The sequence below is a fragment of the Lynx canadensis genome, chromosome D1 (assembly GCF_007474595.2).
Source record: "Lynx canadensis isolate LIC74 chromosome D1, mLynCan4.pri.v2, whole genome shotgun sequence".
Classification (NCBI taxonomy): domain Eukaryota; kingdom Metazoa; phylum Chordata; class Mammalia; order Carnivora; family Felidae; genus Lynx; species Lynx canadensis.
Window position 1 is genome coordinate 57,763,149 of NC_044312.2, and position 25,311 is coordinate 57,788,459.

Consider the following 25,311-nt stretch of genomic DNA (forward strand, 5'->3'; position numbering starts at 1 on the left):
CACATCAATAAAAGAAAGGACAAGAACCATATGATCCTCCCAATAGATGCAGAGAAAGCATTTGACAAAATACAGCATCCTTTCTTGATAAAATCCTCAAGAAAGTAGGGATAGAAGGAGCATACCTCGAGATCATAAAAGCCATATAAGAATGACCCAATGCTAATGTCATCCTCAATGGGGAAAAACTGAGAGCTTTCCCCCTAAGGTCAAGAACAAGACAGGGATGTCCACTCTCACCACTGTTATTCAACATAGTATTGCAAGTCTTAGCCTCTGCAATCAGACAACACAAAGAAATAAAAGTCATCCAAATCAGCCAGGAGGAGGTCAAACTTTCACTCTTTGCAGATGACATGATACTCTATATGGAAAACCCAAAAGCTTCCATCAAAAAACTGCTAGAATTGATTCATGAATTTAGCAAAGTTGCAGGATATAAAATCAATGCACAGAAATCGGTTGCATTCCTATATACCAACAATGAAGTAACAACAGAAAGAGAAATCAAGGAATCGATTCCATTTACAGTTGCACCAAAAACCATAAAATACCTAGGAATAAAACTAACCAAAGAGGTGAAAAATCTGTACACTGAAAACTATAGAAAGCTTATGAAAGAAATTGAAGAAGACACAAAGAAATGGAAAGAGATTCCATGCTCCTGGATAGGAAGAACAAATATTGTTAAAATGTCGATACTACCCAAAGCAATCTACATATTCAACGCAATCCCTATCAAAGTAACACCGGCATTCTTCACAGAGCTAGAACAAAGAATCCTAAATTTTGTATGGAACCAGAAAAGACCCCGAATAGCCAAAGCAATCTTGAAAAAGAAAACCAAAGCAGGAGGCATCTCAATCCCAGACTTCAAGCTTTACTACAAAGCTGTAATCATCAAGACAGTATGGTACTGGCACAAAAACAGACACTCAGATCAATGGAATGTACCCACAAACGTATGGGCAACTAATCTTTGACAAAGCAGGAAAGAATATCCAGTGGAATAAAGACAGTCTCTTCTGCAAGTGGTGCTGGGAAAACTGGACAGCGACATGCAGAAGAATGAACCTGGACCACTTTCTTACACCATACACAAAAATAAACTCAAAGTGGATCAAAGACCTCAATGTAAGACAGGAAGCCATCAAAATCCTCGAGGAGAAAACAGGTAAAAACCTCTTTGACCTTGGCTGCAGCAGCTTCTTACTCAACACATCTCCGGAGGCAAGGGAAACAAAAGCAAAAATGAACTACTGGGACCTCACCAAAATAAAAAGCTTCTTCACAGTGAAGGAAACAATATGCAAAACTAAAAGGCAACCGACAGAATGGGAGAAGATATTTGCAAATGACATATCAGATATAGAGTTAGTATCCAAAATCTACAAAGAATTTATCAAACTCAACATCCAAAAAACAAAGAATTCAGTGAAGAAATGGCCAAAAGACATGAATAGACACTTCTCCAAAGACATCCAGATGACCAACCAACACATGAAAAAATGCTCAACATCCCTCAGCATCAGGGATACAAATCAAAACCACAAGGAGATACCACCTCACACCTGTCAGAATGGCTAACATTAACAAGTCAGGCAACAACAGATGTTGGCAAGGATGTGGAGAAAGAGGATCTCTTTTGCACTGCTCATGGGAATGCAAGCTGGTGCAGCCACTCTGGAAAACAGTATGGAGGTTCCTCAAAAAAACTAAAAATAGGGGCGCCTGGGTGGCTCAGTCGGTTGGGCGTCCGACTTTGGCTCAGGTCACGATCTCACAGTCCGTGAGTTTGAGCCCCGCGTCAGGCTCTAGGCTGATGGCTCAGAGCCTGGAGCCTGTTTCCGATTCTGCGTCTCCCTTTCTGTCTGCCCCTCCCCCGTTCATGCTCTGTCTCTCTCTGTCCCAAAAATAAATAAACGTTGAAAAAAAAATTTTTTTTTTAATTCCAAAAGAGTTTGTAAAAGTATTTCAAGAAATAATATATGAACATTTCCCAAATTTGACAAAAGACATAGGTCTACATATCTGAGAAGTTCAGTGAACCCTAAACAAGGACCTAGTGAGGTGACGGACTAGAGACTCAGCCATTCACGCCTGTTGTGAGACAGCTCTGAAAGGAGATACTAGCTGCAGCCTCCTTGCCTCTTTTTTTTAGAAAAAATTTTTAATGTTTCTATTTATTTTTGAGAGAGAGACAGAACACAAACAGCGGAGGAGCAGAGAGCAGAGAGACACAGAATCCCAAGCAGGCTCCAGGCTCCGAACTGTCAGCATAGAGCCTGACGCAGGGCTTGAACTCTTGAACAGCGAGATCATGACCTGGGCCAAAGTCGGAGAGGAAGTCAGTGGGACACCTAACAGACTGAGCCACCCAGGCACCCCCACTCCTGTCACTTTGATCAAAGCTTTGTCAGGCCTCTTTGACTCTTCCTGTGCCCTTCCCTCCTTCCTCTCCCCTTCACAGATGTTGATCTGTAATAAATATCCTGTACCCCCAAACTCTGTCTCAGCATCTGCTTCTGGGTGCTGCAACATCAGCGCAAACAGCGTAAGTATAGAGCAGAGACGTGAACCCAGGTATGTGGATCCAGATTCCATGTTCTTAGTGCCTACCAGAGGCAGTTTGCCATAAAGCCTAAGCTTCAAGGCCCCTAATGTGCACAAACCCTTTCAGAGGCCCTCGGGTTGGCGGGGATGAGGGAGCCTAGCAATGTCTTCACATTGCTATATGAATTTTTAAAATTTGCCAAAGAAAGCTATTTTAACCACAATTGGTAAAGTTGTTTCTTTCTCCTCTGACTTCCTCTCCATTACACTTTCCCTACTAACACTTCTCTTCATGGTAAGAATGGTGAAATGGCCATGGACCTTTGTTTGCAACTGAGTAGCCATCTTGGCCTGTTTTCTGCCCATAGAAGATTGGGGGTACTGGTAGGCAGAATAATGGCTCCCTAAAGATGTCCATGCCCTAGTTCCCCAAATCTGAGCCTTTTGGGGTGTGATTAAGTTAAGGATCTTGAGATGGGGAGATTATACTGAATTAATCTTGGTGAGCCTGATGTAATCACAAAGGTCCTTAAAAGAATCAGAGAGGGAGATGCGACAGTAGAAGCAAAGTCAAATAGAGATTTAAACATGTTACATTGGTTTTGAGGAAGAAGGAAGGGGCTACAAATAAAGAAATGCAGGCAGTCCATAGAAACTGGGAAAAGCAAGGAATAGGTTCTCCTGCCAGAACCTCCAGAAGAAACAGCCCTGCTGACACCTTGATTTCAGCCCAGTGAAACCCATTTCAGACTTTTGAACTCCAGAAATGTAAGATAATAAATTTGAGTTTTTCCAAGTCACTAAGTTTGAGGTAATTTGTTACAGCAGCAATAGGAAATGGGTACAGGGGTCCAAAGGCTCTTTTAATTCCCCTATCGGACCCATCCCTTCCTTCTTCCCTCTCCTCCATACTCCTCCCTAAAGAAGGAAGGAGGCAGAAGAGAACCGTCCTTCTTCCCTTTCCGACCGGGGAAAGGGAAAGCTCCTCCGGGCCCCTCCCTCCTTCCTTCTTTTTTCTCCCTCCCTCTTTCTTTTTTCCTTCCTCCCTCCCTCCCTCTTTCTTTTTCTGTTCCTTCCTTCCTTTCTTCTTTCTTTCTTTCTTTCTTTCTTTCTTTCTTTCTTTCTTTCTCTTTACCCCAATCTGGCAGTGCTTCTTCTGATAAAATTATCTTAAAACTTTTTAAAAGTTTGTTTGCTTATTTATTTAGGTAATCTCTACACTCAACATGGGGCTTTGAGCTCATAAACCTAAGGTCAAGGAAGTCACATGCTTCACTGACTGAGCCAGTCAAATGCCCCTTATCTGAAAACTCTTGGTGATTTCCTATAAATCTTATTGGAATCCACTCCTCTAGACAAAAGCCACATCTATTTTTCTTTCCAGGCCCTTCTCTCACTTGGTCTGAGAGTCAGGATGCTGTGGTACAACAGTCTTAAGATTCTTAGAAACATTTTTGCCTGGTTGAAATAGTCCGCTTTATAGGGGACACTCAAGGCTCTTAGAGGGTCTCTTGTTTACCAGAGAGAATCTAAATGAAATGCCCTTTCTTTGAAGGTCTGCTAGGCATGCCCTTAAATCTTCCTAAAGTCTCAACAAAGAGTCTTTAAAACCATACTTTTGAAAGCTTTTCCTTGAGGTCATGTTTTACTTGTAGTGCCCCTTGCTTGTTCTTTACCCTGCATCACTTCTTTGTTTGAGAAATTTTAGATCCTTGGATAGACGGTTAGACCTTCTATATTTCCTCTAAATTTGGCTTAGAAACTGAGCCATTCCTTGTGTGTTTTTTGTATTTTATTGTAGTCTGCCAGAAGAAGCCAGTTGGCACTTTCATCATTCTGCCTGGAGACTTCATTAGCCAGATTCACAATGTAGTTATTAGAATGTCTTCTGTTTTCACATTGCCTGCAGGACAAGCTTCATTAACTGTTCTTCCAGTACAGAACAGCACTCAAGTGCCCTTTTCTCCAGGCTGTTTTCCTTCCTGTCCTTCGATCCCTCATCCACAGTCTCCTGGAAGCCCTTCCAGATTTTGCTAACAGTCTTTATGAGGGCCTTCAAGACTTTGCGAAAGCCAATGACACATGGTTTAAGTTAAGCTCCATCTTTATTCCCTCACTCAGAGACTGGATGCAGGCTTCCCAAGGAAGTTTGGAAATGGCCTGAGGTAAGGTTGCTCTCTGCTGCAGGACAGACCCCAAGGAGCTGACTACTAGAGACTCTTCTGACTACACTCTCTGGAGCTGCGCATCAAATCCTCCCTTGAAAAGGGATCTGGATGATGCATCTCTGTGTCTTCCGTGAGCAGTGCTATGCTGCAGCTGGCTCAAACCTCCTCATGGGAGCCAGTTGTTAACTCTTTACTGTGTTCAGTGACATCATCTCAGTGCCTTGAAAGTGGCCATTGTGGGAGTTTCCACCACAGAAGTTAGCAAATGTCACACATCGGGACTTTTATTGTCCTGGGGAGCCGGTTTACCAGCACACCTCTGAACTAGTCTATACATAATTAACATTGGGTAAGTTATTTATCCTCTCTGTGCCTCAATCTTCTTATTTGTAAAATGGGACTAATAATCCTCCCTATGCCATAGAGTCAGTATGAGAATTAAATGAGCTAAGACATGCAAAATGCTTGGACAGTGCCTAGCGCACAGGAAGCACTCAGTAAGTATTAACTATTATTTTTACTCTTGCTGTTGTTATTGCTGTTATTGCCACCTTAAAACTTCCAGTAGATTTTCATAAAGGATAGGCTAACTTTCTTAGTATGTCATGCAATGCAATATAACCTGACAGTTCCAACCACAAGGAACTTTTCATCATTTCTGGAACTCAGGCTATGTTTCCATCTCCAAACGTTGGTACATATAGGTACCTTCTGCAAGGAAAGCTCATCCGTCACTTGCCTGTCATCTTCCAGACAATTTCTTTTCATCCTTTTGGACCTGCACACATTGCCTCCTCTGGGAAGCCCTCACCACCACCTATGCATGGCAGGGACTCCCTCCTCAGTGTTGCCCTTGCTCATTGCACAGCCCTCCATTATCCTGATAGCGCTTTATTGTGGTTACTTGTTTATGTCTGTTTCCCCTTGTGAGTCCAGGGTTGGATGTGCTGTTTCTCTGTGTCCTCAGCACAGTAATAGAGGTGCTGAATATTTGTTGAATGAATGAATGAATGCATGAATGAATGAACATTGCCTGGAAAGGTGAGGAAAAGAGTAACTAGCCTAGTACGATATAATAATAATAATAATAATAATAATAATAATAATAATAATATTTTTGTTTGCTTAAGTAGCCATAGGTATATGGTATGGAGCAATAACCCAGGACCCCAGCGTTTTAGGTGTGATGGGTCCTAGATTTGTCACACCCTGACCCTGATCGCCTTCACCCTCTTTACCAGAGTTCTGCCTGTCTTTCATGATGGCTCAGATTGTCAAGTCTTCCGTGAAGTGTTTCTTCCTTCCCTCTGCTCTCCCACAGCTCTCCACCCACATCGTCATTACCAACCACATCATTCACTCTCCTGGATTTCCCCTTAAGAATCCAGTGGTGTTTCTGCATTTCCACCCTCCATCTAGAGGGGTGAATACTCGGGGGATGGCGTTGTTCAGCCACGGACCGGTGAATTCATCTCCCACACCCCCTGCCTCTGTTTCCCCTGAGTGTGAACGGGCCACAGCGGAAACCCTTCCCGGGCCCGCGTCTTAGCGCGCGGACACGGAGGGCGCAGCAGCCCCCACGCAGGCGGAGGAGCCAGGCGGCAGGCGGGTGGGAGATGGAGAGAGACGGCAGGCGTCAGAGCAAAGGAGGGGAGGGGAGGCCCGAGGCGGGGCTGCGGGGCAGGCGAGCGGCCGGGCGGGGCCGAGAGGCGGGCCGGGCGGGAGCGGCGCGCGTCAGGGGCCTGGCGGGACCGTCCGAGGGGACGCGCGCGAGCGCCGGGATGGGCCCCGCGGCGCGGCTGGCGGCGCTGCTGGCTGTGCTGGCGCTCCGGGCAGGGGACCCGACGGGAGCCGCGGCGCGGGGGGACACGTTCTCGGCGCTGACCAGCGTTGCGCGCGCCCTGGCGCCCGAGCGCCGGCTGCTGGGACTGCTGCGGCGCTACCTGCGCGGGGAGGAGGCGCGGCTGCGGGACCTGACCAGGTGAGGGCACGAGTTTGGGGCGGGAGGGAGCCCCAGGGGCGCCGCAGTCGGGGAGACTGAGTCAGAGGGCCAGACCAAGACACCCTGCTCTACGGTGGCGGGCGACTCGGTCTCGTTGTCCCTCTGCGTGGGACCTCAGACTCGATTTGAGACTGGGTAAGAGCCTCGCTAGACCGTGAGACTGAGACACCGTGGCCCAGTGTGACGGTCAGGTCCAGTGTGCGGGACCCCGAGATAGCCCCGAGGTGTGGCCCGAGGCATGAGGTCGTGGCGAAACAGATTGAGTGGGACCCCAGGGACGCTGTGTCACACGGAGTAGAGTCTCGGACTCCGTTGCGCGCGCGCGCACACACACACACACACACACACACATACACACTAGCACCCCAGAGCCATCGTCACACAGCCAAGTTGATAGCTGTGCAAAAGTGTAGTGGGGTGACTCGGGCTGAGGAGGAAGGACCTCACAAGGCACTGTGTCCAGCTGTGTGGGGCCCCAGGCTCTGTGTCACAGAGACACAGCAAGACTACAAGAGTGAGAGAGAGAAGATACTGTGAGGCTGTAGCCGTGTGTGGTGGCCACGTGACCCAGAGGACTAGTGTTTAGTATGAAGTGACTCTCTGTGACCCTGTATGAGATTTACATGCCTCTGGGACTGCGTGGGCACCCGCTATGGATATCTCTGTGTCTCTAATGAATGCTGCTTGTACAGCTCACTATATGACTAATGCTTCATGTTCATTAACTCATTCAACACACACGTTTGAGTGCCTGTTGTGAGCCAGGCACTGCTCCAGGCAGTGGGGATAAAATGGTGAACAAGACCCAACCCTGACCTCAAGGAGCTTGGAGTCCATAGCATTTGTCTCCTTTGCTTCAACTCTCCCTTCTCTCCCCATATATAAGAGCTCTCTAAATTCTAAATACAAGGGGCACCTGGGTGGCTCAGTCGGTTGGGCATCTGACTTTGGCTCAGGTCATGATCTCGCGATTCATGAGTTCGAGCCCCGCATCAGGCTCTGGGCTGACAGCTCAGAGCCTGGAGCCTGTTTCAGATTCTGTGTCTCCCTCTCTCTCTGCCCCTCCCCTGCCCCTGCTCCTGCTCTGTCTCTCTCTGTCTCAAAAATAAATAAAATTAAAAAAATTTAAAAAAACATTAAATTCTAAATACAATTCTAAATACAAGGTAACTGACATTTGATATGTGTATCTTGACATCAAGAAAACACTGGGGAGGAGTGCCTGGGTGGTTCAGTCACTTAAGCGTCTGACTCTTGATTTCCACTCAGATCATTATCTTGCGGTTTGTGAGTTCAAGCCCCACATAGGGCTGTGTGCTGACAGCTCAGAGCCTGGAACCTGCTTCAGATTCTGTGTCTCCCTCTCTCTCTGCCCCTCCCCTCCCCCGCTCATGCTCTGTCTCTCTCTCTCTCAAAAAATAAACATGAAAAAAATTTAAAAAAAAACACTGGAGGAAAAACATACTTGATACTAGAGGATTATGGGTATAGCACACACAAGCAAATGCTCAGCTGCACTGTTTTGCTATGAAATCAACACACTCTAGTGCTACACACTGGCATAAAATACTATATAGACTGGAATACAGGTACTGTAATCACGTATTGACTGTCAGTGTCAAACTCTGAAAGATGAATGATTGTATTATGGTACCATGTGTTGGAATAGGTGTTGTGCCTTCTCTGCTTGGGACATTAAGAAGTCTACAGCAGTGGTGTAACCACATTGCTAACTGAATATATTAATACAGCTCTACATCATCTGACTCTCTGCTGAGCCGAGACAACAGAGAGCTGTCTCACAATGTGCTGCTGATAAAACTGAGTTGAGTGTATGTGATAGTAATACCGATTCTGGGGCACATGGGAAGAAGGTGTGTGGGGACGCTATGGCTGTGTAAGAGAGCCCGGGTCGGAGAGAATCAGTTTGTGTATGGAAGTGTGTGTGAAAGATCTTGTTTGTTACTCAGTAGTGACTGAATGATGATGTAAGTTGGTATGTGCTTTTAAGTATGTAGCTTGCATATAAGTTAATGCATGTTTAAATTTACTATTAGTTTGAAAGAGTATGAATACACACACATGTACACACACAAAATGTATGTATTCTAACAGTAAAGATATTTTCTTTTTTTTACCACTTTATCTTTTTTTAATTTACATCTAAGTTTGTTAGCATATAGTGCAACAGTGATTTCAGGAGTAGATTCCTTAGTGCCCCTTACCCATTTAGCCCATCCCCCCTCCCACAACCCCTCTAATAACCCTCTGTTTGTTCTCCATATGTAAGAGTCTCTTATGTTTTGTCCCCCTCCCTGTTTTTATAGTATGTTTTGCTTCCCTTCCCTTATGTTCATTATATTATTTTTTGCTTCCCTTCCCTTATGTTCATCTGTTTTGTATCTTAAAGTCCTCATATGAGTGAAGTCATATGATATTTGTCTTTCTCTGACTGACTAATTTCACTTAGCATAATACCCTCTGTCTAGTTCCATCCACGTAGTTGCAAATGGCAAGATTTCATTCTTTTTGATTGCTGAGTAATACTCCATTTTATATATATACCACATCTTCTTTATCCATTCATCCACAATGGACATTTGGGCTCTTTCCATACTTTGGCTGTTGTTGATAGTGCTGCTATAAACATTGGGGTGCATGTGCCCCTTCAAAATGGCATGCCTGTATCCCCTTAGATAGATAACTAGTAGTGCAATTGCTGGGTTGTAGGGTAGTTCTATTTTTAATTTTTTGAGGAACCTTCATACTGTTTTCCAGAGTGTCTGCACCAGTTTGCATTCCCACCAGCAGTGCAAAAGAGATCCTCTTTCTCCGCATCCTCGCCAACATCTGTTGTTGCCTGACTTGTTAATGTTAGCCATTCTGACACGTGTAAGGTGGTATCTCATTGTGGTTTTGATTTGTATTTCCCTGATGATGAGTGATGTGGAGCATTTTTTCATGTGTCTGTTGGCCATCTGGATGTCTTCTTTGGAGAAGTGTCTATTCATGTCTAAAAAATGATATTTTCAATAATTCTTGTCACTCTTCAGAGTTGCAATTAAGTTTATTTATTTGTTTTGAGAGACACAGAGAGAGTGTGGGGGGGGGGTGCAGAGAGAAAGGGAGAGAGAGAGAGAGAGAGAATTCCAAGCAGGCTCCCCACTGTCAGCGCAGAGCCCCATGCGGGGCTCAAACTCACAAATCACGAGATCAGGACCTGAGGCAAAATCAAGAGTCAGATGCTTCACCAGCTGAACCATCCAGGTGCCCCTGGGTCTACTCTATAAAGCAAAATGTTTTAATTTTGTTCTCAGTCCACATGCATTGGAGTCTCGGTTTGTTGGTGGAAATGAAAGACTCTTCTCTTTAATTTGAGATCCCAACATGCTCCCTGCTACCTACGTGCTCCTTCTCTTTATTTCGATGGCTCAGATAGAGATGGGGAGGTTAGAATCCTGATGCTGGACCTCTCAGGGAACAGGTTCAGAACTGAGAGTTTGCAGTGCTGATCAAAGTGACTGGCAGAGGGGATGGGGGGCAGGGCTCTGATGCTGGTCTCCTTTACTGTATTATCACTATTGTCGTTGCAGCTTTGTCACAGAATACTAATCCCATTTGATTCTTACACACAGTGCTTTGAAATAGGTTTATACTACTCTCTTAAACAAATGAGCCCAGATAATAAAAAAGAATCATGTAAATATGATAAGACTAAAATTTAGTACCTTATCCCAGATAGTAGGGTAGCAAATCCAGGACTAGGACCTAGTTTTTTGGATGGTTTCTTTCTATCGTGCCATGATGTCCTGACTGCTTGCTTTATCTGATGTGCCGGGACCCAGACCAAGCCCCATAACTCCTGAGGTTTTATGAGCAACTGGTGTACATAGTGGTTAAGAGTCTGGATTCAGGAATTTAACAGACCTCTGTTTGAATCCTTGGCTCTGACTTTGGGCAAGTTCCTTTACCTACATTCTGTAAAATGATGATAATGATAGTACCTACCCCACAGAGTTGTTGGAAGGATTAAGTACCATGTAAAGGTTATTTATCATTTTGCTTGGCATGTAGTAAATGCTTAACAAATGTTAGCTCCAACTGTATGATTTTTATTTTGAGACCGCCTGGTGAACCTAGACTCCGCTTTTGGCTCTAAGCAGTAACTAAGATTGTGAGAGCCCAGATGATAAAAAAGAATCAGAAAAATTCTAGATCCTTTTCTCATATGACTTATGAGCATTCAATTTCACAAAGTTTAGCGTGGTATTTTACAGACTGTCCTTTAGTCAGTGCTTTAAAACTTAGTGAAATGTTTGCTTTTGAGAACAAGAATTTTGGCAGTTCTTGTTCATTTTCCTATACTCCCAATCTGGTGACCTAATGTAACTTGAGATGTTATTTCTAAGGGACTCAGTTGATATTCTTCTTTAAATTTCTGAATTTAGCAATAAAATATTTTTCGATGTTGAAACTACGTCTTACCCCAAGTTAATGAAGCAAAAATTTTATCAGTTATAGTATATATAATTATATACCGGTATAATGTAAATACTAGTGTTATATATATAGATAACAGTTGTTGTAGTTTTTAAAAAACTACCAAGATTGGAAGAGTAAAATCAGCAGCACTGATTTTTCTGTTAGGAATTAAACATTCAGGATGTCTCAGAAGAACTGAGACAAAGCCATTTCTGAATTCCCAAGGAGAAACATATTGAATTAAAAAAGCTCATGTATTGCGGTTGGATAACCTATCCAGGCTATGTTTAATGCGGGATTGGATTGCGAATTTTATGTGCACATTCTTGAAGCAAAGGATCTGATTTTCCACTCTCAGCAACATTTGTTAAAGCAAAAAGCCATTTAGGAAACCTTGAGGTTTGAATTCAGCATCCAGTAACTCGGTCTCTGAAAACCAGCTATTTGCTCAAAGGCTGGGAATAAGGCCAACGTTTAGATTCCAAGCCAGTCTCAGATATCTGTTGATAGGTTTTTTTTTTTTTCTTTGTGTGACAGAAAAATGACGTATCTGAACATTGAATTGAATCATGTGGTGCAGTAGAGATCAAACCCCTGCCTTAAATAAACTGACACCGTAATACAAAGTGGGGTGTGAAGAGAACAAGGAGCTAGTGCTTTTGATGTGCTGGAGGACTTGGGGGAAATTTTCACCTCACTGCCTTCCTTCTTTCCTCTGATGCCTATTAAACGTTAGTCCTCAAGCACTAAGTGAAGAATCTATTCAGTTATGGAAAAGATGATGGAAAGAGAGAATAGAATGGTCGTGCCGAAAGAATCCATAGAGATCTTCTAGACTAGACCAGTTCTGTCATTTTAATTTTTTTTAATGTTTATTTATGGGAGAGAGAGAGAGACAGAGCATGAGCGGTGGAGGGGCTGAAAGCGAGGGAGACACTGAATCTGAAGCAGGCTTTAGGCTCTGAGCTGTCAGCACAGAGCCCCACAGGGAACTCGAACCCATAAACTGACAGATCATGACCTGAGCCGAAGTCAGATGCTTAACCGACTGAGCCACCCAGGCGCCCCCAGTTCTATCATTTTATAGAGGAGGAAACTGACAGATAGTTGGGGGCTGGGTCGGGATACCTCTCAGGTCTCCTTCCAATCCAACTGTCTATAAAATTACTGCCCCCTCAGCCTCAGTTGTCCTTGGACACTTACTCTTCAGGCTGGACTCAGGCCCAAGTCTCTGCTTGCTTTAAGTGTTTTCGTCTAGCAGTGGAATATCTTCCACTAAGTAGTTCCATATGGAGCTGAAGCAGGAAATAATGGGCAGTAAAAAAAAAAAAAAATCCCACACCCTGGAAGCCGGTTTAGTTTTTAAAACCGTAGAGTAGCCACTGTCAAAGTGCACTGTCTCGGGATCAGAGACATCCTCAGACTTGACAGAGCTCTCATTTCCTCCCTGGAAATGAGATTCTTGTTCTTTGTGCTTGAACTCTTGGCTCCCTGGAAGCACCTGGAGGTAAATCATCTTCTGTTTCAGGCTCCATTCCCAGTGGCGGGCTCCACCCTTGAGAAATCCTTAGGGCCGACTCAGCTTCAGAGGAGTGAATCCCTCCACCCTGCCACTCCTCTATTCTTTACTTTCATCCCTTTCTGCTCGCTGAAGTCTTCCACTCTCGCCAAAGGAGTCACACACTCTTGAGCACATTCCTATAAATATGTATCCTTTTCATTTTGCACACACTTTTTTCTTTTACATCCATTGTTGTTATTATATTGTTCTTGAAATTAATAATTTTAAAGACAAGAAAAAACTTAAAAAAATTTTTTTTAATGTTTATATATTTTGAGAGAGAGTGGGAGACACAGAATCTGAAGCAGACTCCAGGCTCTGAGCTGTCAGCACAGAGCCCATTGTAGGGCTTGAACTCATGTGCTGTGAGATCATGACCTGAGCCAAAGTCAGACGTTTAACCAACTAAGCCACCCAGGCGCCCCAGAATAAGAAAAAAATTTTAGAGGTTACAGCTGGAACTCTCAGGACTGCCTTATTATAATTGATAATTTAATAATGTTAATTCCAATAGTGTGTTACAAATGGAATAACCTTACTATGCCAGGAAAGGAAACAACTTTTTTTTTTAATGTTTATTTATTTTTGAGAGAGAAAGAGCGCTGCGGGGGAGGGGCAGATAGCGAGGGAGACACAGAAACTGAAGCAGGCTCCAGGTTCTGAGCTGTAAGCACAGAGCCCGACAAGGAGCTCGAACCCACAAACCTTGAGATCATGACCTGAGCCGAAGTCTGGTGTTTAACTGACTGAGCCACCCAGGCGCCCCAGGAAACGGCATCTTTTGCTTGAGTGAATACTTTGTAGGACATCTGAAGAGAGAAATTAACTAGAAAGATGATCACTTCTGGTCCCACCATTTCTGGCCCTTTTCTACACATGTCGGCAAGCCAGAGAGGCTGGAAGCATGATGGATGACCCCACGTTTACATCCCCCATTACAACCATCACCGGTTTCTATGTGGCCTGCTCCCTAAATAGCTTCAATGAATCTATCCCATTCGCAGCCCCCACTGTCATTATTATGGTTCGGACTCTCTTTACTCTTGCTTACAGTTTTGAATTGACCTCCTAACTGGTCTATCTGGCTCTGGTCATTCCCATTTCTGAACCCGCTTTCTCACCCTCTCATGAATTTATATATATAAACATGTCAGTGTGTCCGACTCTCACTTAAAACTTTTTGGTGGCTTGTGGGGTGCTCCTCATTTTTCCAGGCTAATCTACCCTATCCTCCAGCAGTGCTGAACAGCTTCTATTCCCCTACCAGTTCTCTCTGTCCCTTCACATAGGTTGAGCTGTCTCTGCCTGCCTCTCCTCCCTTCCTCACTATTTGCAAGTTTTAGTTTATTATGTCCTCTGTAAAACTATCCCTGACTTGCTCTGGCCAAATTAATTACACCCTCTCCTTACGGCCCCCTAAGCCTTGTTCTTAAATCTGGTGTTCATCTGTAATATAATTATTTGTGTCTTATCTACTAGTCTGTGAGTCCTTGAGACCAAGGTTATTGTCTTATTCAAAATTCTGTTCCTAGATCCTAGAAGAGTATATATTAGTCATTCTTTCATAGAACTATTTATTGAATTTAGGTATAGAGTGATGAGAAAAACAGCTATCTTCTTGTTCATGAAATTCTCGAGCATTGGACCCTGTCTTGACTTTGCATCCCCAGCATCTAGCATGGAGTCTGACATCTGGCAAGCAACCATTGTAGACTGACGTATTGAATGAATAAATATATCAAGCCTCTGTGCTCTGGTACATGTTGGTCCCTGTTGACTCAAAAAATATTCTGCCTACAATACAGAGAAGTTGAGCATGGTTTCTGCACAAGGATGCCATATGAATTCATGAAGTGTTCCATATTTTTTGAATCACTTTGTTGTGCACTTGAAACTAACATAACACTGTGTGTCAACTATACTCAAGTTAAAAAAAAAGAACTACGGTGTCTGAGTGGCTCAGTCAGTTAAGCATCTGACTTCAGCTCAGGTCATGAACTCGTGGTTTATGAGTTCAAGCCCCGCGTAGGGTTCTGTGCTGACAGCTTAGAGCCTGGAGGCTGTTTCGGATTCTGTCTGTCTCTCACTCTCTGCCTCTATGCTGCTCGCATTCTGTCTCTCTCAAAAATAAATAAACATTATAAATAAATAAATAAATAAATAAATAAATAAATAAATTCTTCCTTTCTTTGTTCTAGTTCCATGGAAACAATAGGGCAAAATCAGCTGAGAATAAACTTCAGAGTCAAATCTGGCTTTGTCATTCACAAAAAGTGTGGCCTTGTTTCAGTTTTCTCTCCCTGTAAAATGGGCATGATAAAAATCTACTCTAAGGGTCGTTGGGGGGGTTAAATGAGACAATATATTTGAGCACTTAGCAGGATGCCTAATAGAGGTAAAGCTCAGTAAGCAGTAGCTGTCAAATGTTTCATCCTTTAGGACTCAGATCAAGTGCCATTTCCTCTGGGAAGTCTTCCCTTACACCTTCTAACTCCCACCTGGGTTAGGGGCCCTGCCTACAAATTGCTGTAACATTACATAGCATTGCAAGCTTATGTCTCATAGCAGGTATCACAGTTATTGCAACTAATGGAACAATATTTTTGAGCTTCTACCAGATACTAAGTATTGAATATAGAGTGATGAGGAAAAAAAAAAAAAAAAAGATTTTCTGGTTTGTGAATTCCTTGGAACATCTACCCTGTCTTGCCTTTGTATCTTTAGCATCTAGTGTGGTGCCTGATGTTCTGTAATTGACCAGTAGAGACTGACTCATTGAGTGAACAAATGAATGGATCTTCTTTTGTTGTGTTGGTAGTTTTCATATTCTTTGTGCTTATTGGTTAGACTATTACATGAATCTCGAGGGCGTCATGTTTCATTTTTAATGACTCTAAATGTACATACACCATGCCAGCCTTCACTAGGGGCAGTGGCTATCTCAGTAAGTGATATCATTCTATTCCTCTCTTCCAGATTCTATGACAAGGTGCTTTCTTTGCATGAGGATTCGGCAACCCCTGTGTCTAACCCTCTGCTTGCATTTACTCTCATCAAACGCCTACAGTCTGACTGGAGGAATGTGGTACATAGTCTGGAGGCCAGTGAGAACATCCGAGGTAATGAGGAGGAGGGCTGGAGGGTAAGAGAAGATTCTATCTCCTGACTCTGGAAAGGAGAGAGATTCTGGTGGAATGTGATGAAGGGTAATGAAGTGGGTAGGTATTACTCGATCTTCTCAGCTCTAGCGATTACCAAGGACTAGGTCCCCTTGTTAATATGTTTATATGAATGTACACTAGAAAGCACTTTCATATCCATTATTTCATTTGATCTTCACTACAACCCTATGGAGAAGTACAGGTTATATCATTCCGTTTATGTATTTGTCTGATAATTTCTATTTTATTAAATTGACACTATAATGTGATCTGTAGCAAGGTCAGTTTCCTAATTTATTCTACTTTTGTTTTTGTTTTTAAAATATTTCTTTATTAAGGTACAAAACAGATGAACACAAGGGAAGGGAGGCAGAAATGATATAAAAACAGGGAGGGGGACAAAACATAAGAGACTCTTAAATCTAGAGAACAAACTGAGGGTTGCTGAAGGGGTTGTGGGTGGGGAGGTGGGCTAAGTGGGCAAGGGGCATTAAGGAGGGCACTCGTTGGGATGAGCACTGTTACATAGAGGGGATGAACCACTGGATTCTACTCCTGAAATCATTATTGCACTATATGTTAACTTGGATGTAAATTTTTAAAAAATTTATTTATTTATTTACTTTGAAAAAGAGCAGGGGAAGGGCAGAAAGAGAGAAGGAGAGAGAGAATCCCAAGCAAGCTCTGCTCTGTCAGCCAGAGACCGACGAGGGGCTTGATCCCATGGACTGTGACGTCATGACCTGAGCTGAAATCAAGAGTTGGATGCTCAACTGACTGAGCCACCCAGGCACCCCTAATTTATTCTACTTTGACTTGAAGAAATTTTTTGACTTTGGGGAAGTTAAGAGGAAGAAGAGTTGTCCCCACAAAGGACAAGATTCCTGGAGACAGATAGGATGGAACGACACGTGCTTCAGTTTTTACTAGAAAGCTTTTTTTCCTCATTCAGAAGATTGTATTAAGCATCTGCTCTGTGCCAGGAGTTGTGCTTGCCACGGGGAATAAAAACACATAAAACAGAGGCACCTGGGTGGCTCAGTCGGTTAAGCGTCCGACCAGTTCAGGACATGATCTCATGTTCGTGGATTCAAGCCCCATATCAGGCTCTGTGCTGACGGCTCAAGAGCCTGGAGCTTGCTTTGGATTCTGTGTCTCCCTCTCTCTCTGACCCTCCTCTGCTCACTCTCTCTCTCAAAAATTAAAAAAAAAAATTGAAAATAAATTAAAAAAATAAAAATATAAACACATACAACATTATCTTTGCTCATGAAATATTTGACTAGGTGATTATGCCTTGCATGTATCAAATGCTCACCACCTGTTTTTTGAAGGGTGGGGTGGATTGATGTTTTTACTGCCCTTACAGCTCTGAAAGATGGTTATGAGAAGGTGGAGCAGGACCTGCCAGCCTTTGAGGACCTTGAGGGAGCAGCGAGGGCCCTGATGCGGCTACAGGACGTGTACATGCTCAACGTGAAGGGCCTCGCCCGGGGTGTCTTTCAGAGAGTCACTGGCTCCGCCGTCACTGACCTGTACAGTCCCAGACGGCTCTTCTCCCTGACAGCAGATGACTGCTTCCAAGTTGGCAAGGTAACAATATTCGGAGGGAGAGCGAATTGTTCAGCTCTAATTTCTCAAGGATGAAATAACTATATCCTGATTGCTTTTACATACTTTCAGTCCTTCCAGCAAACTCGGAAACTTGGTATTATTCCCCACTTTCAGATGAAGAAGCCGAGGATCAGACAGGGAAATAATTTGCCCAAGGTTACACAATTTTAAGTAGCAGGAGGAAATTTTGAACCCAGGTCTTTTAACTCCAAATCACATGTCCTTTCCATGATAGCTAAGGTGATCACATATGCCGGCCACTTTTGAGAGTGGAGGGGGTGTTATTAGTTATGCCAGGATGACAGACAAACTGGGACTGAGCTGGGAAAAATGGTCTTGTGGTCATCCTAACAGTAGCACCCTGCCAGCAGATGAACAGCTGGGTGGAGAGGAGAAGCAGGGTCCAAGGGTGGGGAAAGGGATAAGAGGTGGAGATGTGAAGGTAAGATCATGGAAACCAGGCTCCTGAGACTTTCTGGAATCCCTTGCAACATTTCCTAAGCATTTAGAAGTACTAAATTCAAGCAGTGTCAAAAAGCGGAGGCCATTTATTTTAACATTCCTTGAGGAAATAAACTTCAGGAACCTTCCATATGAGATATTTAGCCGATCTTTGATCATAACTTAAAAGCAAACTTGAGGTCACTTTACAATATACTCTTTGTTAGCCTTTGCCTTAATAAGTAATGGAGTAAATCCTTTTTAATTTTGGAGACGTGTATTGCAGGAAAGTGAATTTTCCCGGCAGACATGAGAGTGGGCCTCAGGTGCCCTGATTTCAAGTTTTGTGGATCAGTCTTCCAAATTAAAGTAGGGTGTGTTGCCTCAGCCTCTCTATATACCATTTTTCCTTTTCTAATATTGTGATGGAATCAGAGCTCAACCATCAGGTTCATGGCTAGTTTAGATTTAAGCCAGTTAAAATAGTTCTGTGTATGGAACCAATGTACGCTTCATTTGTGAAGCCTTCATGAGACTAAAACCATATGTTGAAAATTCAGTAAGTCACTTCCTGAAAGCTTTATTGGCAGTCTTAATTTCTGTATTTATTCACTTATTTTAAAAGATAAAACGTTTCTAATATAAGAAAGGTATATAAAATAACAAGCAATTATATCTATAACCAGAGACGAAATATGTTTAAATTTTGCAATATTTGTTTCAGATTTTTGAAAAGGAATTTACATAAAACTTAAGGCATTTAAGTTAATATTAAAAAATGAATTTAGGGGCACCTGGGTGGTGCAGTCAGTTAAGTGTCCGACTCTTTATCTCAGCTCAGGTCATGACCTCAGAGCTCGTGGATTTAAGCCCTGCATTGGGCTCTGCACTGATGGCATAGAGCCTGCTTGGGTTTCTGCCTCTCCTTCTCTGTGCCCCTCCCCCACTTGTGGTCTTGTGGTCTCTCTCTCTTCCCCCCCCCCACCAATGAATAAATAAACATAAAAAATTTTTTTAAAAAAGCATCTGTCCGACTCTTGGTTTCAGCTCAGGTCATGATCTCATGGCTTTTTGGGTTCAAGTTCCATATCAGGCTCTACGCTGGCAGTGCAGAGCCTGCTTGGGATTCTCTCTCTCTCTCCCTCTCTCTCTACCCCTCCCCCACTTGCACTGTCTCTGTCTCTCTCAAAATAAATAAATAAACTTAAAAAAGAAAAGAATTTAAGGGCATCTGGGTGGCTCAGCTGGTTGGGCATCTGACTCTTGATTTCGGCTCAGCTCATGATCCCGGGGTTGTGGGATTGAGCCCCATGTCTGGATCCGTGCTGAGCATGTAGCCTGCTTGGGATTCTCTCTCTCCCTCTGCCCCTCTCCCACTCGTGCTCTCTCTCTCTCTCTCTAAAATGAAATTTTTTTTAAAAAAAGCTTTTTAATGAATTTAAATATAGCTCCATAAAATCCCCCTCCTGTTTCTTCTCACCATTCCCAGCCCCTCCCTTCTGCTCTACCTACCCTTGCCCAGGTGCCCGGTAACTATTGTCCTGAGCCATGCAATATGTACTATCCTGAGTCCAGCTTCTTTCACTCAGCACACTGTATCTGTGAAATTTATCCACCTTGTTGTATTTATTAGTAGGTAATTCCTTTTTTATTGTTGAGTAGTATTCCAGTGTATGAATATATTATCACTAGGAGACTGTTTATTATCCAGTCTCCTAGTGATAGATACTTGGATTGTTTCCAGCCTGGGCTACTGTGAATAAAGCTACTATTAACATTCTTATGTAAGTCTTTCTGTTTTTATTTCTCTTGAATAAACACCTGGGAGTAGTATTGGTGGGTCAAGGAATAAGCTTCAGCAATTATTAACATGTGGCCAAATTTGTTTCATCTACACATCTCCAATTTCCTCCTCCATGGATTATTTTAAAGCAGATTGGCCTTTCCATTTTCTGAAATCCTTAGTTGTCTAATTGTAATACCCTACTATTTTGTCTGTTGACTCTTGCTAATGATTATTTCCTGATATGGTTTAGTATGTTTAATTGTGAGCTTACTTTTAGCAGGACTTTTTTTCTCCTAAAAGAATCTCTGTGTTTGTAGTTGTAGGAATATCACTCCAGAATGTTCTGGTTTTCTTCTTCCAGGTACTCTAATGGTATTACCGGCCTTAGGTACTATTTTTGTTTTTTTGTTTTTGTTTTTGGAGTACATTATATCTGCATGAATTATTTATTTCATAACTGGAAGTTTGTGCCTTTTGACTTCCTTCACCCATTTCAGTTACTCCCTACTTCCTGCCTGGGGCAACCAATCTGTTCTCTGTATCTATAGATTCAGGTTTTTGTTGTTGTTTGTTTTTTGTTTTAGATTCCACATATATGTGAGATCATATGGTACTAGTCTTTCTTTGAGTTTTTAAAAGTTTGTTTATTTATTTATTTTGAGAGAGAGCAGTGTAAGCAGGGGAGGGGCAGAGAGAGAGAATTCCGAGAGAAAGAGAGAGAGAGAGAGAGAGAGAGAGAGAGAGAGAGAGAAAAGAATTCCAAGCAGGCTCCATGCGCTCAGCTTGGAGTCCAATGTGGGGCTTGAACTCATGTACTGTGAGATCATGACCTGAGCTGAAACTAAGTCGCTTAACTGACTTAACCAACTGAACTACCCAGGCACCCCTTTGTCTGATTATTTCATGTAGCATAATGCCCTCAAGGTTCATCCATGTTGTTGCAAATGGCAAAGTCTTCTTTTTTATCGCTGAATACTATTCCATTGCACACACACACACACACCCCACATTTTCTTTATTTGTCCGTTAATGGACACATAGGTTGTTTCCCTATCTTGGCTATTATAAATAATGCTGGCAATGAACATATGGGGTGTGTATACCTATTCAAGTTAGTGTTTTCATTTTATTCAGATAAATACCAGAAGTGGAATTGATAAGTCACAGGGTAGTTCTATTTTTAATTTTTTTAGGAGCCTCCATATTGTTTTCCACACTGGCTGTACCAGTTCGCATTCCCACCAGCAGTGCACAAGGTTCTTTTTCTCCACATCCTCGCCAGCACTATTTCTTGTCCTTTTGATAATAGCCATTCTAACAGGCAAGAAGTGATATCTCATTGTGGTTTCGATTTGCACTCACCTTAGATCCATTATTGTATTGATTTATTCACATGAGCATAGGCTCAAGATTGTGAATATTCTAAAGACACACTTTGTTTCCCCTAAACAATACCCAGACAGAAACAAACCAACTTTTTTTTTTACTGTTTATTTATTTTTGAGAAAGAGAGAGCGTGAGTGGGAGAGGAGCAGAGAGAGAGAGGGAGACAGAGAATCCAAAGCAGACTTCGTGCTGTCAGCACAAAGCCTGACTCCGGGCTGAAACCCAGAAACTGTGAGATCACGACCTGAGCTGAAGTCAGTCACTCAACCCACTGAGCCACCGAGGTGCCCCATAAACCAACTTTCTTGACTCTTTGTGACAGTGGGCAGATTTTTTCAGGTCTACCCTTTCCTTTAAGGTATGGTTCTTCATGGATTTCGCTTTTATGAGTTTGTCTTCATTCCAACTCCTAGGTTTGAGGACGTGTCTGGAGGGCTCATACTGTGTCCTCATGTGGGTGTTTTAATTAAAGGTTGCTGAGAACGAGGACTACCAAACACCCCCATTCTAAACAGCTTTAGCATCTGCTCTTAAGCTTGTTGCTTGGGTTCTTAGCTCCTTTTTTGTTTCCTGTACCTGGACATTTTCCATTCTTTCTTGAAAATGTAAAATATTTGTTACATTTTATCCAAAAGTTTCAAGTAGTTTTGGTTAGAGGGATTCTAGTTAGCTCAATCTACCGTATTTTAGGGACTAGGGAAACCTTAATTAAATAAACTGTTAACTTAGCAGAAAAAGTTGAGTCATTTTGACTGTTATTCTTTTTTTTTTTTTTAAGATTTTATGTTTATTCATTTTTTTTTTATATATGAAATTTATTGACAAATTGGTTTCCATACAACACCCAGTGCTCATCCCAAAAGGTGCCCTCCTCAATACCCATCACCCACCCTCCCCTCCCTCCCACCCCCCATCAACCCTCAGTTTGTTCTCAGTTTTTAACAGTCTCTTATGCTTTGGCTCTCTCCCACTCTAACCTCTTTTTTTTTTTTTTTTCCCTTCCCCTCCCCCATGGGTTCCTGTTAAGTTTCTCAGGATCCACATAAGAGTGAAACCATATGGTATCTGTCTTTCTCTGTATGGCTTATTTCACTTAGCATTACACTCTCCAGTTCCATCCACGTTGCTACAAAAGGCCATATTTCATTTTTTCTCATTGCGACATAGTATTCCATTGTGTATATATACCACAATTTCTTTATCCATTCATCAGTTGATGGACATTTAGGCTCTTTCCATAATTTGGCTATTGTTGAGAGTGCTGCTATGAACATTGGGGTACAAGCGCCCCTATGCATCAGTACTCCTGTATCCCTTGGATAAATTCCTAGCAGTGCTATTGCTGGGTCATAGGATAGGTCTATTTTTAATTTTCTGAGGGACCTCCACACTGCTTTCCAGAGCGGCTGCACCAATTTGCATTCCCACCAACAGTGCAAGAGGGTTCCCGTTTCTCCACATCCTCTCCAGCATCTATAGTCTCCTGATTTGTTCATTTTGGCCACTCTGACTGGCGTGAGGTGATACCTGAGTGTGGTTTTGATTTGTATTTCCCTGATAAGGAGCGACGCTTGAACATCTTTTCATGTGCCTGTTGGCCATCTGGATGTCTTCTTTAGAGAAGTGTCTATTCATGTTTTCTGCCCATTTCTTCACTGGGTTATTTGTTTTTCGGGTGTGGAGTTTGGTGAGCTCTTTATAGATTTTAGATACTAGCCCTTTGTCCGATATGTCATTTGCAAATATCTTTTCCCATTCCGTTGGTTGCCTTTTAGTTTTGTTGGTTGTTTCCTTTGCTGTGCAGAAGCTTTTTATCTTCATAAGGTCCCAGTAATTCACTTTTGCTTTTAATTCCCTTGCCTTTGGGGATGAGTCGAGTAAGAGATTGCTACGGCTGAGGTCAGAGAGGTCTTTTCCTGCTTTCTCCTCTAAGGTTCTGATGGTTTCCTGTCTCACATTTAGGTCCTTTATCCATTTTGAGTTTATTTTTGTAAATGGTGTGAGAAAGTGGTCTAGTTTCAACCTTCTGCATGTTGCTGTCCAGTTCTCCCAGCACCATTTGTTAAAGAGGCTGTCTTTTTTCCATTGGATATACTTTCCTGCTTTGTCAAAGATTAGTTGGCCATATGTTTGTGGGTCTAGTTCTGGGGTTTCTATTCTATTCCATTGGTCTGTGTGTCTGTTTTTGTGCCATATGTTTATTCATTTTTGAAAGACAGAGAGAGAGCACAAGCAGGGGTGGGGTGGAGAGAGAGGGGGGACACAGAATCCAAAGCAGGCTCCAGGCTGTCAGCACAGAGCCTGACGCAGGGCTCGAACTCACAAACCGTGAGGTCATGACCTGAGCCAAAGTCAGATGCTCAACCGACTGAGCCACCCAGGGGGCCCTGATTGTTATTCTTCAACTCAACTTTTTACAAACAGGAAACCTGAGGATCAGAGAAATAACACAACAGATTAATGGCAGACCTAGAACAGCCACTGATTTATTGTTTAGACTGCAGAGTTTTAGTACCTCTAGGCTCTGCCCTGTCTTTCTGCCAGTCTGGAAGTTATACCAGAATTAGATTATTTTGTAAAAGTGCTTCCAACTCTGCTACTTTATAATTCCATGCTGTCTCCAACATCAGCTTCCAGGAAATTCCACCTGCAGTGCTGGTATTATAGTTAACTGTAAGCTATTAGGATACAGAAACTAGGTTTAGTACATATTGCTACATTCCCACCTTCCAACATTTAACATAGAAAAAAATGCATTGAGCTCTTAGAGCATTCCCATGTGGGTCTAATACATTGTATTGCAATTACTGTTCACTCTCGTGCCCCTCATTTGACTGTAAGCTCTAAGGCCACGGATCACCAGATACATTGTAAATACTGGGTAAATATTGAATGAATGAATGAATGAATGAATAAATAAATAAATAAATGAAGAAATTCAACCCATTTCTCACATTGTTACTGGTTGTGTCTTCTTAAAAACATGACACTCACAACTCTTACTAGCTTAGCCCATGCTGCCTTTTGAAGTTCATTTCTTGCTTCTCTTCACCTTAGGCTATAACCACAGCGTCCTACCTGAACACAAGCTTGCTTTGAGTGTCTGTTTCTGCCATTCCCTCATCTTAAAATGTTCTTCTTCTCAATTTCTGCTCCTTGAAATCCTTTTCTTTCTTTGGGGAAGGCCTTCCAGATGCCAGTTCTTCTGTGAGGCTTTCTGAGATTCCCAAGTCTCTTCCTTCTCTGCCTCTGTGACATATTATGCATATTTCCTTTGAGTATTCATGTCATTCTTTCCAGCATTACAATTAATTGAATTTCTGTATCTCTCTTCTCCCCAGATTATGAATTCTTAAATGCACTCCTTCAATGTGTCTTCTCTACATCTAGAACAATGCATTGGATATAATGGATGCTAAATAAATAGAATTTAAATGAATTTGGGATGAAAACTTGCCTCCTGGTGTTCCATAGGCTCTCTCTCACTCTTTGTCATTTCTTCTCCTCTCCCCGTGGATTAAGGTTTAATGATGGTGCTTATGTTACCTACAGGTGGCCTATGACATGGGGGATTACTACCATGCCATTCCATGGCTGGAGGAGGCTGTCAGTCTCTTCCGAGGATCTTATGGAGAATGGAAGACAGAGGATGAGGCAAGTTTAGAGGATGCCTTGGATCACTTGGCCTTTGCCTATTTTCAGGTAGGGGAGTAAGTGAGGCTCACCACTTTTATCACAATAAATATAGTGCTTTATATCTGCTTTACAATTTTCTCTGCATTTTCATGTCTCTCAATTTATTTCATCTTCCCAACAGGACCAAATGTGAGTCAAGCAGGGCAGTTGTTTTATTATTTCCATATTTCACATGTGAGTAAACTAAATCTCCAAAAAATTCCTAACTTGTCAAAAAGTTCATAGAGCTGGGATTAGCGCCCAAGTCTGTCTGACTCTTTGTCTGGTGCTCTTTCCAGTGCATTGACTGCTTTAAAATCCTCTTCCATGTAGGAGGCAGGCTCCCATCTGTAGCACAGTCTAATGGGTTCATAGTCAATGTAGATCACTGTTTTGCACTGTCAGCAACTCATATCTCTTCACAGATGTTCTACCATGATATTGCCAGTACCCAAGGAAGAAGTTTGATTATTACTGTAGGG

At 42.6% G+C, this 25,311-nt stretch overlaps 1 protein-coding gene and 1 non-coding gene across 2 annotated transcripts in view; both read left to right on the forward strand.

Moving 5' to 3' along the window:
- Positions 1-6,502: 6,502 nt before the first annotated feature.
- P4HA3 (prolyl 4-hydroxylase subunit alpha 3) overlaps positions 6,503-25,311 on the forward strand; it is a 42,477-nt gene continuing 23,668 nt past the window's right edge. The window contains exons 1-4 of the mRNA XM_030332747.1: positions 6,503-6,702; positions 15,743-15,885; positions 17,297-17,520; positions 24,707-24,856. Of these exons, the coding sequence (XP_030188607.1) occupies positions 6,503-6,702; positions 15,743-15,885; positions 17,297-17,520; positions 24,707-24,856 (717 nt within the window). The remainder of the gene's footprint in view (positions 6,703-15,742; positions 15,886-17,296; positions 17,521-24,706; positions 24,857-25,311) is intronic.
- On the forward strand, positions 14,531-14,634 carry LOC115526598. Its single transcript, XR_003972655.1, has one exon. It is a non-coding gene; the product is annotated as a U6 spliceosomal RNA (small nuclear RNA).